This window comes from Triturus cristatus, chromosome 2_1 (assembly GCF_964204655.1).
Source record: "Triturus cristatus chromosome 2_1, aTriCri1.1, whole genome shotgun sequence".
Taxonomy (NCBI): domain Eukaryota; kingdom Metazoa; phylum Chordata; class Amphibia; order Caudata; family Salamandridae; genus Triturus; species Triturus cristatus.
In genome coordinates this window covers 292,551,415-292,565,880 of record NC_140581.1, presented here as the reverse complement: position 1 = coordinate 292,565,880, position 14,466 = coordinate 292,551,415, and the positions used below count along the sequence as shown (strand labels likewise).

The 14,466-nt window shown below is 42.4% G+C and overlaps 1 protein-coding gene across 5 annotated transcripts in view; it reads left to right on the top strand.

The window, feature by feature from the left end:
* DAB2 (DAB adaptor protein 2) overlaps positions 1-14,466 on the top strand; it is a 269,293-nt gene that overhangs the window by 177,747 nt on the left and 77,080 nt on the right. For all 5 annotated transcript variants that reach the window (XM_085631150.1, XM_085631147.1, XM_085631152.1 and 2 more), the window contains exon 5: positions 11,533-11,664. In XM_085631150.1, the coding sequence (XP_085487276.1) occupies positions 11,533-11,664 (132 nt within the window). The remainder of the gene's footprint in view (positions 1-11,532; positions 11,665-14,466) is intronic.

Sequence of the window (14,466 nt, the reverse complement as noted above, 5' to 3'; positions counted from 1 at the left end):
AGATAGGAGGAAGAATCAGTGCAGGCAATGACTGTGATAAAACATGTATATGGTAAGTCATATCAAGCAACCATTCCCATAGGTGTCTATGAGGTCTTAGCTGCTTCGCCAGTATAACATCAATGACATACACCTGAGCAACCAGGATACACTCCAACACAAAGGAGAAGTGAACACAGTCTGCAAGGGAGCTAACTGTGGTTAGAGCAATAGCCCCCCACCTCCAATAGGCGAGAATGATTTAACCCTAACATGAGAGAAGTTGGGACGGGAAACCTAACAAATATGGAGGACGGTAACAGATGAGTGGTATCTAAAACAGGAACCTCAAAATAGGATGTTGCTAGGTAATGTGACTTTCTTCTGACTCTGCTAATAAGGTCCTGGAAGGAGTTTTCTGACTTTTGGGAGTGCCTAGTCTCACCTTCCCATGGAGCCCCAGCCACCACAAATCCAGTCTCTATACTTTTAGTTGGGACCTTTTGTAGCTGAGTCTATGCCTTCCACTGTTCTATGTGATCTTACTTGCACAGAGTATGGGCCTTTGGGGAGACTCCTGACATCCGCTACCTGTAATGTGGCAGTCACAGTACTGTTCCACAGATCTGCCTTAGGTTGAAAGGTGGGTAAATGGGCAGTGATTTCCTAATTCGTTAGGGTCGATTTTGGGTTTCTTGAAAAGGGTAGTATTTGTCCAAGGATGACAAGGTGTCTCTAAGTAGTGACTCACTGGAACATTTTGAGATGTTATGTGAGTCTTGGAGACATGTCATCACCGTAGGTGGAGGTTTTTAGGGAGATAATTGCCAAATTTAGCTCTGGTATTGCTCTGTTTGTATCCTTTGTGTGTTGCACATACAGTGGTGGGTGCTATGAGGTTGGAGAGAGATTAAAATTGTCATAGGACTTTTCGAGTTTGCATATTTTGTACGAGTTAAGCTTGTATGTGCCTCGGAGTGGATGTTTTGGGTTTTGCTTTGGAAACCAGTGAATGAAAGATAGCTTTTCTTTAAAACAAAAACATAGAACCTTGTGAACATTGAATGTTTTGTTGTACTGAGTAACAATATTTTGCCCCTTGAAATTCACACCGTTTATTCACAAGAGGATTCTTCTCACCTACTGGCCACATCAAATCCAGTCCTTCCAAATGCCCTCCCTCTCTTAACAGGCAAGCAATGGCTGGTCTAAATTCTTTATAAACCAACTCCACAAAAAGAGAACACCTAATGCTGTCACTAACACAACACCCAGTCCCACACTCCCTTTGGTATACCACCCCTTATTGCTCAACCAACAGCACTGATTTACAATGACTCTGGTCAATGGTTTATCTTACATTTAATTAAAGCACTCAGGCCCTGCAACATATTGGTGGTCGCTTCCATGAAATCATCAATATAACTCCAACTGATCCTTTATAAAACATCTCTCGTCCAACAGAGCTCAGCAGCTACAGCATCGACTTAATTTCGGGTTTTGCCAGGGGTCGTAGCTGCGACCCCCTAACTTGCCCTTTGCTACCCATAGGCACATCCTTTTCGACCCCTGGCCTCAGAGGTGGCCAAATTAGTGCCAGGAACACAGATGCAGTCAATTTTATATTACATACAAAATAGACTTCACAAATACTGTGATAAAAATGGAGTACAATAAGCTAGAATATGCCCTTCCATGGCAGCTGAAGTAAGTAAAACAATGTGTTTAAATTTATGTTTGTGTGCGTGTTTGCTGATGTGAGTGTGTTTATGTGTGACAGTGTCTATGTGTGAATTTGTGTGTATGTGTAAGTATGTGTGTGAGTGGAAGTGAAGGTCAAAGGGCATGTGATGCCACTTCCGCTACCCTTGGCATTTCGGTGAATTGACGTCCATAAACTACTGCCCCTATGTAGAAATCTCCATGCTATCAAAGTCTCTCAGAAGGCAGTCATCTCACAACTAGAACACCACAGTGAGAGAAACTCTATCTCAGAAAAGTGCTAATTAAGTTACAGCCTACACATTACAGTGAGTTCTCAACTCAGTCTGGTGCTGCATACCAGACCTGGCAACAGAATACTAATTTATCAACTCACAACTGTAGCCAATTTGTCCAAATTCCCTCTCCTTTATTTCAGTCTTTCCCAGCCGAGGTACAATACAGCTTGCAACTGACAAATATGACTTTTTAATCTAGAAATTTGACTTAGAGTTTCTTAAGAGTCCACACTCAACCTCACACGCTTGAGATCCTGATGTAGAGTTCAGCGGACGGGTTACCACACACATGTGAGGGATATCCCGCCCGCTGTATTACAAGTGCTTTATATCCACTGGCACTTGCAATATGGCGGGCGGGATATCCATCACATTTGAGAGGGCGTAAACCCTCAGCTGAACTCTAAATCAGTCCCAAAGATACTAATGAACTTCTTACACCCTCACACCCTCAATATTCAGTCCTGCGTAAATGACAAGCAAATTGACTTAGAAGGAATAAACAACAATTTGAACACTGTATTGAAAGTGCTAACAGCCATAGCCGCCTAGATGTACGAGATCAGCCTCTAGACTTAGACTCCATACTGGAAATCCTGGGCCTCGCTAAAATAGCTCCTGAATAGGATGGACAGACTCTGCGCCTCCACATTCTCCAGAGAATAAATGAATCAAAGTGAGATATATTGGACTCCTGTGGGACACAGACCTTTGTGTCACTTACCAAAATGTGGAAGTCATCAAATCTGCCCCCTTCCACCTCAGCTATTAAAGCAATATCCCAGCAGAACCACATCATTGAGTGCACTCTATTCAACTTTCACTTCATCTACAGAAGTATGCGCTATACTCCCATCTGGGACATATATGGACCACAAACCGTGAACAATGCAGCGGTCTTTCATAAATCAGATTTCACTGGTTCTTGGTCAAATCCAAACTACAATTCAAAGTACTCTTCCTGCCATATACATGCCTAACAACCGCGGCATCCAAGGACTTGAAAACGGATTGAGTACTGGCACTCCAAGTGCACTGTGCCTTTTGCTCCTGAACCTTCTACAGAACACCCAAGGCAGAAGAACAAGAAGGCATAACCTTCCCTCTAGGGCAGTCTCTCCACTCACATCCACAGCGCCCAAAATCTGATTCCCACATCGCCTCAGACATGAATCACACAGCAGCCCTGTCCTCACTGCTGCCAGACCTCGCCTCGGTATTGGTGTTAGGGCCGGCATAAATCAAGTAAGCCCAGCCTTTGAGTGCCCCCTGGTGGTTACTTTCAAATTTCTGGGGAAAAAAGCCACAAAGTGGACCATTTCAAAATATATCCAGTAATTCAGAGAGAAAACCCGCATTTTGTGTGGAATGCTGGATATCCTCACACCGCTCTATACAAAATGCGCAATAACATTTACTAGGTTTTATTGACTGCATTCTTTCAAATGTGATCCATGAGTTTGGATGTTGAATGGTTCGTTTTTCGCTGGTATTTGTAATGTTCTACCTCCATTTACTAATTCTCCACACTTCCTTAGAGAAGCTGATGCTCGGTCCTCACTACCAATGGAAGGTTAGCTATTTTATTAACTTGAAAGTAGCCCTCAGTACCCGGCTCAGGCGCTTTCAGATCTTCCTTTGCTTACTGGTTTCAGTCCACCATACTGATCAGTGGACCCCGGCAGAAAAGTCTTTGAGCAGAAGCAGGGAACCTCTCAACTAGACTTAACACTGACTTAATCCTACAAAGTCTACAATTCTTTTATTGAGGTTTAAAACGGCTATTACTTTGAAATCGCAATTTATGTATGACCCTGGATGATAAAACTTTCCATAATTCTCTGACATCTTGTTCTTTAGACTATGTGAAGAAAATGTGCAGCTTACTTAGCAGAAGAACAGGGGAATTTGTCCAAAAAATCCTTGTGACTAGCAAGTAATCACCAAATTGAATCACAAAAAAAGAGTATGCGTCTTATGGACTTTTGTGATTCCGCAGTTGTGTCTGTTTTCGCATAATTATGTGTTTGCTGCATTTGCCACATAACCCATCATCTGCTAATCTGCAGATTTTAGCAAAAAAATGTTTCTAGCTCAGACCACTCAAAAGGTTCTAAAAATGTGGGTCGTGCGCAGTGGAAGGCTCTTTGCAAAGGTTATCAGGTCATGTTTTTTCTGTATTTGGTTGTTAAACTGGTACTAATCTGATGAAATGTTTCCCCAGACAGTATTACTAGGTGCAAAATATACAAAAAACTGAGTAATATGAAAAAATTTGCCGAATATTTAGCCTTCTCTTGCCGCATGATTTAGTCAACTCCGCTGCATAATTTGGCGCTCGCCTGCTACATAATTCCAGTTGCTGTGGTCATATGTGAGCAAGGCCAAGGCCATGAGGTGAGCGCGGCGCCACAAGCTGCTTACTGCTGGATATATGTGAGGCTGTTTTAAAATATGCAAATTAGACCACGCATCATGCAATGGAAGCTCAAAGTGAAATGATGTGAGGCATATCATTGAGAAAATGAGGCTCCCACTGGGATGCATTTACAATTTTTATGATTGCGGGCATTCATGAGAATGCTTTTTAGGTCTCGCCTAGCTATTGCGTTTACGCAATCACTATGCGAGACTCTAGTAAGAGGGGCATTTCAAAGTGCTCCCAAAAGTGGATTGCATGGCGAGCACGCGCACAATCACGTGCATCGTGCCGCCATGCAATCCGTTTGGGGAAGCGCTTCAGCCCACTGGCGCGTGCACGTGTAGCCACAGCCTCGGCATCATACTTCAAAGGGTCCGCTCCCCCGCCTGGAATGCGCTTCCCCGCCCCCGCCACAGCATGCCGAGAGATTGTTTTTTTTTGGTAGGCAGTTCCCTGCAAGGCCTGTGTTTTGGCAGTGGGTCAATCTAACTTCTTTAATTTTCCCCAGTGTGTGTGTGTGTGTGGGAGTGGTTCGTGCAGTCATGGTTTTTGCTTGCATTCTTGACTTCTATGTACGTTAACATTAAAAATCAAAATATCCCAGAATGCAAAGCAAAAACCAAGCCTGCATGAGCTACTCGTACATGCCCTGTGAGACTTGGAACCAGCGAGCAATACAATGGCAACATGGCAAAGCGTAATTTGGATAAGGTTCGCAGGCAGGTTCAGCTTTCCCCTCCGCCCCATCCACATAAGTTGATTTCAGTACCTCAATGCACCCCTTTGCATCCTCAAATGTTGGGGTGAATGAGGACAATCCCATATGGGGCATCAATGGCGGGCAGTCTGAGGACAGGTTGCGGCATCTGCTTGAAGGGAGGAGTCCTGGCGGGTTTCTGGTGCTGACAAATGCTGCTCAGATTTCCACATCAATAACTACAGAACTCTCAAGGTTTCAGATTCCATGCATGAGTAGCGCCTTTCCTTCCATTATAAATGAAGCACTATAAGTAGAAAGATGCAAAGAACCCCCACGTGACAATAGTATCCTTAAGTATGAAAGCAGGACACCTGCGCGCTCTGGAGCGGCCGACTACCTGCAGGCCTCCCTCTCAGGCACCATTTAATGCTTGGTATATTTCTGGTGCAGGTTGTAGCAATGCTTGTGATTGGGGTGAACTGGATATACTAAGGGGTAACCACTCAACACTGTTAGAGAGGTTGATCTGTTTTAGAGACAGTTTTCCTATCTCCCCAACACATTTTTTGCATTCTAGGATTCTGGGACTTGTAGTCCTTTTTCTCCTGTTATAAAATCAGGTGTGTACTGGGTAATCTACTCACACTAGAGCTATGCTGTGCCTGTCAATAATAAGGTTCTTAATGAAGTGTCCCTCAAGGTGCCACACGTAAGACCTGAACACGTCACACAAACACAAAAGAAACATGGAAATCACACAGGAGCAGGCTGAACACTTGGGAGCCCTGGATGCAGCAAAGCTCAGACAAAAGGTATCGTAAAACAACGACAGGAATGATTCACACTAGAACACGGAGGCATCTGCCCTCTGACCTCAGAGCAGAAAACATTTACTTCTTCAATAGGACATTGCCAAAGAAGCTGAAGTAAAGCAATGTATTACTGGCGGTAAATAATTATGTGCTTCATGCCGATTATTACACATTTGTTGTTCACATAAACAAAGCCCATTTGCTTCCTTTAACGGGCGTTTGAAGCCAAGAAAGTGACTTTGGCTTTTTTATTCACAAAATTCTCGGCTGAAACACACGACATTTGCAAAATGTCCCAAATATGCTTAAAAGTGCCATCACAAGCCATTTGTCTCAGAGGCTTGCAGTTTCTGTCATCGGCAGAGTGCCACATCCTCTCCCCCACTGAACACCATACTGCCACATTGAGAGAAACTCACACTGCTTTCAGCTGCAACCCAATTGTGCCCCACCAGCGCTAAAGCTGTCTCTGGCCATCACTATGAGGATTGAGGTTTTGTGTGTGCAGAAGAGAACAAGCATTTGCAATGCAATAGGTCTCGCATTTACGCTAGTTTAAGCTATCGGCATTGTAAATGACAATGACTTTTATTTATCTGTTTTAAAAACCAAAACATATATAAAAGGCATTGTCATTTACAACGCCAATAGCTCAAACTCAAGTAAATGCGAGACCTATTGCATTGCAAATGCTTGTTGAGCAGGTAATTGACACGGCACAAGAAATTAATTTTCATCTGCAATGAAAAGAAGGCAGAACAATGTGACAAAATCACCCCCTGCACCAAATCAGAAACCATATGCTGGCCTAAATGAATTGCCATTGAATGTTTAAGCACGCCCAGGCATTCATTCATTAAATATTATATTTTAATATTGACAAATAACAGAATAGTAGGTGGATTTGTTGTTAAGTGAATATACATCCATGTAAATTATGCTCGTTTTCTGTGATTTTACTACTCAATTATGTATCATCAATTGAGTTCTGTGCACCAACTTGTGTCAGCTCCCTTTGAAAAGAAGCCTTTATCAAGCACTGTTGACAGTAAACATCAGTGGCAGCAATTCAACCAAATAACGCAAATCTTCTGTTTTCTGTTTGAAACCAGCCACCCACCAGATAATGCTCTGTAAGATCTTGCAGTAACATCAGCAAAGGCTAAATGCGGCCACTCCAGGCTTGAACTAATACAATAATTACCTGAATTCACTAGAGTCACGTGCAGCTCAACAGCAGCCTCTGCTTAAGAACTGCACGCCGGCTCCACAAAGCATTGGCATCGCTTACTCAAAATAACATGGCACCCTGGGCTTTTGGAGAAGGTATACCAACAGTTTCATTCGTCATGAAAAATTACAATTCACAAAAGTTTGCTAGATGTACATCTAGAAACCTTTAACCGCAGCAGGCTTCCAAGGGTCCTTCTGGAAATTTCTATGAATTCCTGACGTCATAAATCACCCCCCCAAGCACGGTCGTAGGCGTGTCTGCATGCAAGCTCTTAGACATGCCAGCAGTCAAGTAAAGATGCAGGAGTTTAACATGAGACTAGAGATGTTGGTACAGACGTTTTGATGGCAAATGTCATGGGCTTCAAATGGTCAGGGGCGGCTGCTGCCAAAATAAACTGATGGGGCAGTGCGGAGGCGAGGGCAAATAATAAAAGAAACACTTACCTCACGCTGCCGTTCACGCTGCCAGTCGCCTTGGTGAAGAAGTATAAGGAAGCCCATGGGCCACTCCCACCCAACCCAGATGATGCTCTCAGCATGAGAACAGTGCCAGGATTGGTCTTAGAGGCCTGGTTAGGCACTCATTATGTGACTCGTAGCCTTTGCCATTTCTCCACCTAGTTGGGCAATAGAGATGGCTTGGAGAAATCAAAAGGCGCATGATGGTTTGGCCGGCCTAAGACGGCTGGCCAAAGCACCATGCACACTTCCAGTGCTCAGCAACTCCTCCTCCCCCTGCTGGCTGTCACTCATGATTCCCAGCCCGCCCTTGACTCAGCAGCATCAGCTGTCAGAGAAAAATAAAACGATAATAAAATAATTTTATTATTGTTTTATTATTCTTCTACAGTGAGTGGGGCAGCGCTCCTCTGCCATTGCGGAGGAACCGCTTGCTGCAAATAATGGTAGTGAGGTAGCAGCTGGTACACCTGGCCTGCCTTTTTGTAACCCCCGGTTCTGATTTTGCTGCCTTTAGGGGCATGAAGATGGCTGCTGAAACTGGAAGTAAACAGCCGACTAAAACATCGCTATTTAAGGTATGTAGTTTCTAGTTCTTGGCCTTCTCCTAGCCCTCAAGTGCAAATAGGAGGCTGTCCAAGATCGATGTTTGGGTAAAGGGTCCAACCTTAAGATCAGCTGTGGCCCGTGCACGTAAGAGCGGTGGGGCCGGGTGGTAGGGGCTTTTTCATTGCACAATGGGAAATTAAATAAATAATTTATGTTTGCTCATCATTGTCCGTCGAAACTCATCCCCCCCCTCCTGCCTCACCACTCTTACCTGCATAGGCCATACCTGCTTCAGATGTCACCGGCAATCTAGGAGTGCAGGACGTCACTTTCATTACCCTTGGCTTTCGGCTGAATTGACGTCCATAACTAAAGTTAAACTGTCCTTTAGGATGATCTATTGCTTATAGGGTGACATATTTCCTGCAGTAGTAGTAGGAATGCTTAGCTCTCATGAGTCTGCCTGGGGCAATATGCAGTTGTTGAGATGCAGTTTTTCACAGTTCTTTTCAGGATATCAGCTCCATGACTCCTTTTAAAGTTGTTCTTCTGCCCTACTTGATCTATAGCAGGATATCAATGCATTAACATGTTTTTCAAGACACACACAAAGAGGATCCATAATGGAGAACCATGTAATATGTTAAAATGTCACAATGGAAGGCTTCTAGTGAATTAATAAACTAAAAGAAGGAAGACCGAGTGGTGTGTAAATGTAACCAGAATACGGAGATGGTCATATAGGCCTATATTACACATGGGTATCTGTGTGTATATTTTCAAATCACATGTTTACTTTGAGATAGTTAGCTTGAAACAGCTGTTTTATTTAAAGATCAGCAAACAATTGGCACTGATTGGAATTAGAATGTATAGGTTTGGTTTAACTTTCTTGAATAAGTGGTCAATAAAACAAAATGCAACATTGAGTGCATGTAAGCATTTCACATAATTATATATTTACTGCATTTGCCAAATAATTAGCAAAATTTGCAAATTTTACAAAAAACTTTTTGCTATCTCAAATGGATGAAAATAATACTGGCAGGGTATGTGCCAAATAATTAGCATATTGCACACATAATTTAGATAACCTTGCTGCATAATTTGGTCTTCCTTGCCGTATTACTCTAGAATATATGATTTGCATATAACGTCTGTAAGATTTACAGCAAAATTGTTACTCGCAAGCCAATATTCATGCAGTGGAAAAAGTTAACCAGGGGCTCAAAGCTGATACCTGGTTCCTTTCTAGCTCTCAAAGGAATGTTTGCTCAGTGCTGCGACAAAAACTGCTGAATGCATTTACATCAAAATTGGTATGCTTGTGGACCTTAACACGGAAAGAATTTCTTCTGGTTTGGTGCAAATCCATTCAATATTTTGAATGATGTTAGTGTTTGAAATTGTGCCAGGACGGCTTGAAAGGGTTAACACTTTTGTATATCTTGGCATTGAAAATACATGTGTTGATTTGCTCATATTTTTGGCACGGTTGATTATGCATGCTTGCCGTTCGGCATGCATGCATAATGTTAAGCTTACTCATGGTATTCTGGGATTTCTTCACATCCATAAAGAGAGCCCAGCTGAATATATGGGGCAAGAAAGTGTTCATTTGATAATATATTTGGCACCTTAGGATACATCTGCACCCATTCTGTCTGAATTTTTGATGTATTAGTTTGCTATTTGATATGTCAGCTTTGTGTCAATACATCAAAGAAAGGAATAGTTAGAGAGGGCCAATAACATTTTCACTTGCTTTGGCACTGTGGAGGTCCAAGCAGGTCCATCAAGGGAGACACATTTAATAGGGGCCTACAAGAAGTGCTCATTTGCTAATAGGTTTGGCACCGTTTCATGATCCACATAAACCTTGGCAGACATTTTGCAGCCTTGATTTTCTGCTGCTATGCCACATTTTGAGAAGATTTTTTTCGAAGAAGGGATTCATAAATGGAGAGCAATACATGTTTCATTCACTAATGCCTGTGACTTCGTTTGATGAATTTGCATGACATTTGACTGACAGCTGGCACACTCCATTGCAAGAATAGCAGGCTTCATTCAGATGAAAGGGGGCAAATGAAAGGAGACAATCTTTGTTTTTGCTATTAGATCAACATTTGGCAGACAGCATGTTTAGTTTGCTCTCTGCATGTTGAGTTATGTGCAGATCCGTCACATGGGCACACAAGTCCAATTAAAGGGTTGGGAGGCAAAATATTCATTTCTTAAATATTTTGGCAACATTTGATTAATATGACATCTATTGTTGGGAAAATTGTTGGGGAAATGACATTTAATTAAATGTGACACTATTTGCTGAACTAGCATGAAATTGCCAGGCTGTAAGAAATGTAAACCTAGTAGTGGGATGTCAGGTTTCATACAGATCTGAGACCCAGCGTCCTATACAAACACATCTCTACCTTCATCTGTCCGCCCATCACCCATCCTATGCCAGCACATTACCCTAATCCTCAATACTATCCCCTTCACACATGTACTGCCTCATACACCCACGCATCCACCATCAAGGAGCAACACAGCCACCAATATACATCCAAACAACCAATAACCCATGAACATGTTCCTTTGAATAGGAACTCTGATACTCAGTGTAAAACCATTCTTAAAACTAAGGTATGGTTCATGTGGAAATTCATGAAAAAAGTCATTTAAAGTGGTGTCAGGGTTCACTTCCAAAACCTTAACATCCCTGAAATTTATGAGTTTTGGTACGCTATGAGAACCGTAACTTGTACCACTGCCATACCCAGATCAAGGCCATGTTAGGGTCTTCTGATGTATATGAAATGACGCTTTGCAGTTCTATGATTTTGCAGTTGTGCCTACATCAATTTATCTGTTTTGTTTGAAGTCATTTTGTTCTCTGGTTTCAAATACTTCCATAGCTTGAAACCAGGTCTTTCTATTTTCGTTCGGATGCAGGGATTTGATAGGGTCAGGCATTAAATATGTATTCTGGAAGGTCATGTGCAGTGTTCTCCTTTGTGCCTACGCTTTTAAGGGGATGGGTTTTGGAGGTTAAAATATTTGGTGTGCAAGCAATACGTCCCCTTGAGAATTTATATTGCTTTAACTCTGTTCTACAGCATAATTACTCAACCGGGTGCTCCACTCATTGTGACCTTTGTATCCTGCTGAGCTTGTGGACGGCTCAGTTTCCCCTTCTGCCACTTTCCCCTTCTTATGTTTATCAATTGATGACGGAGGGGGTAAAAAAGAGAGGGGAGGATTGCAGCCTGTTTTATTGTTCTCTTCTTTATCTCATCTTGCCCCTTCACTATGAAGTTTCCTTATTGGCTGCCAGTCTAAATGAAACATATTTCTTATTTTGTGTCCTAGGTCATAGAGCACGAACATCCTGTAAATAAAATCTCCTTTATTGCTCGTGATGTGACCGATAACCGTGCATTTGGATATGTTTGTGGTGCAGAAGGACAGCATCAATTTTTTGCATTGAAAACAGCACAACAGGTGGAGTATTATTCATTATAAAGTCAAAATATTAAAACTCATTAATTTGTTCACAATATGTATCTTGCAGCTCTCATCAAAATGATATTAATTTCTGTTTCTGTATGCAGGAGATCATAAATGCAGCAATTTGCAGTTTCATACATTTTGCCGGTACTTAAGATAGTTAATCCATATGTAAAGTAACACTTTTATAATGGATCTGCCTGCTTCATCGATTAATTTGCCTGAATTCCCCCCACAACAGCACAGCTCGCAGTCCTCTACCCTCAGTGACGGATGGGAGACCGTGGCACAGGGGATCAGTATCGGTATGATTTGACAGGGGCGGCTCCTACCGCGAAGGTGGAGGAGCGCCGCCCCACTGCTCTCAGAGCAGTGAAAAAAGGAAAAATAAAATGACAATAACTTTTTGTCAATTTATTTTTCGTAGCTGCGCGGCTATATTAGGGCGGGGTTGGGCTTGGGTCACCCCCATCCACCCTGCCCCGCCACCCCGTCCCCTGCCAGCCTCAACTGGACTTAAAGAGTGTTTTACAGATAGGATAATAAGTAGTTAGACATTGGATTCAATAAGGCAGTTTCAACATTATAATATCTTTAATAACATACAGGAGGTACTAGGAGGTCAATAATGGAAATGACGATTAAAGTGAGTGCCAGAGTTCAATGCAAGCAAATTCTCCCTAGGCAGAAAGTTCCAAAATTACAGGTAAGCTAAATTGGAAACCTGTTCTAGAGCATAGCCTTGAGCCTCCCATAGCCAGTGGGCATGTGAAAGTAATGGGCATCCAGAAGTTCATAATAAGACTTTAATCATAGTTGGTTATTTGGCCAAATTATGTACTGTATTACACATTACTCAAATTTATTTGAAACATCTTAAAGTAAAATATTTGCACCGTCTGCTCTGAATTTGTTAAGCACATCAATTCCAACTATTTTGATGGGCATGACTTTGCCAAATGTATAACACGAAGGCAGGCTGTAACTAGCTGTTGAGTCTAACAGAATAGCGCATCAAATAGAGCCATTCAAATAACGCTGAGTTTGACCCTAAACATAATGTAATCAAAAATGTGTGCAGGCCATTGGTAATTAGTGCAAGAGATCCAGGCAGAATGGAAGAAATAGCCAATGTACCATCTATAGGAAGACTGCTAGAGATATCACAAAACCAACAGCTGTCAGCAAAGCCAGAAAAATATACTCTTTTGAGTGGTGTATCTTGTCCTGGAGATTAACTGAACACGGCAAATGAGACTGTGTCAGTGCTACAGAACAGTCTATATCTAAGTTGAAATAAGCATTTGACATGTTCCAACTGTGTTGGGGTAGAGTTGGAGAATGACTCACTTTTCTTTGAATTTTGGACAGAGTTTAACAAATACTTGAGGTTGAGTTCATACTGGTGATAAGTTATGTATGTTTTTGTGACTGGATTGAAGTTGTGAAATTATTGCCAGGATGATTGTTGTATGTGTTATTTATGAAAGGCTACACAGGAAAAGTATTTATTGTTTTAGAGTACATTTAGCAATTTTTGACCTGTTGGAAGTGAGGAGCTTATTGCATTTTCCAGAGGAGGTGGTACAGGCTTTATGGGGATTAATTAGGATCAGAGTGTTTAAGGAAAACATGCATTGGCGAGGTTTTTTCATGTACATATCTTCAAGAATTACACTTTCAAATGGCAATGGAGATATTTATATCTAGATGAGTGTAATAACTGGGGTTTCTGGTTGTCAGAGTATGCACCCTGTGCAAACAGGAACCACCACTCTAGTTAGGGTAACTAGATACACACTAAAAGCTAACCTGTGCTCACCCTCTGGTAGCTTGGCACAGAGCAGTCTGGCTTATCTAAAGAGGTAACGTAAATAGTATTTCTGCAACACACATGCCACAGTAACACAAGGAAAACACCACAAACATGCTCCACACAGGTTTAGAAAAATAGATTATATTTTTATGAGTAAAACAAGACCAAAACAACAAAAATCCAATAAGTAAAACCAGAGTTATTCATTTTAAAGATTAAATCAAAATGTATTGCTTCAAAGCTAATAGTGCTTAGGGATTACTTGAGGTCGCACTGGTCCATGGTAAATCCAAAGCTCAGGCCGACTGTGATGGAGCAGGTCAACTCGTGCAGGTACCAGTGAAAAAGAAAGCGTCGACAACAAGGACTCAATGTGTCGGTTCCGATCGGCGCAGGTGATGAAGGCTTCATCGACAAACCCCTTTACGATGCATGTGTGTGAGCCGCACTGTTCATTGTCATCGAGCTGCGCAGTCCGTCGACGCGATTTCGTCGATCAGCTCCTGCGTTTCTGTTGAAGGGTAATGCATCGGTTCAGACTGGCACAAAGTCGCCACTGCATTGATTTCGATGGTTCTGCACAGTAGAATCTCACTTTTAAGGGCCCAAGACTGGATTGGCACAACTTGGCAGGGCAGGACTCATAGATGGCAGAGTCCAGGTGCTGTTGCACGGTTGAAGGAAGTCTTTGATGGCACTGAGACTTCAGAGCAGAGGGCAGGCCAGCAAGCACTTGAACCACTCTGAGTTCAGGTGAGATGGGTCAAGTCAAGTCCTTGTCCTCAGCAAGGCAGAGATTAGCAGGCAGCACAGCCAAATAGAAAAGCAGCTCTTCCAGAGCAGCAGTCAAGCAGAGTGGCGATCCCTGTCAGACAGCAGTCTTTACTCCTGGCAGAGTTCTTCACAGCTCCAGTGGTGTACTGTCTTGGTAGGGTCAGAGGCTCAGTACTCAGTTATTCATTTTAAGTGGGAGTGAATTA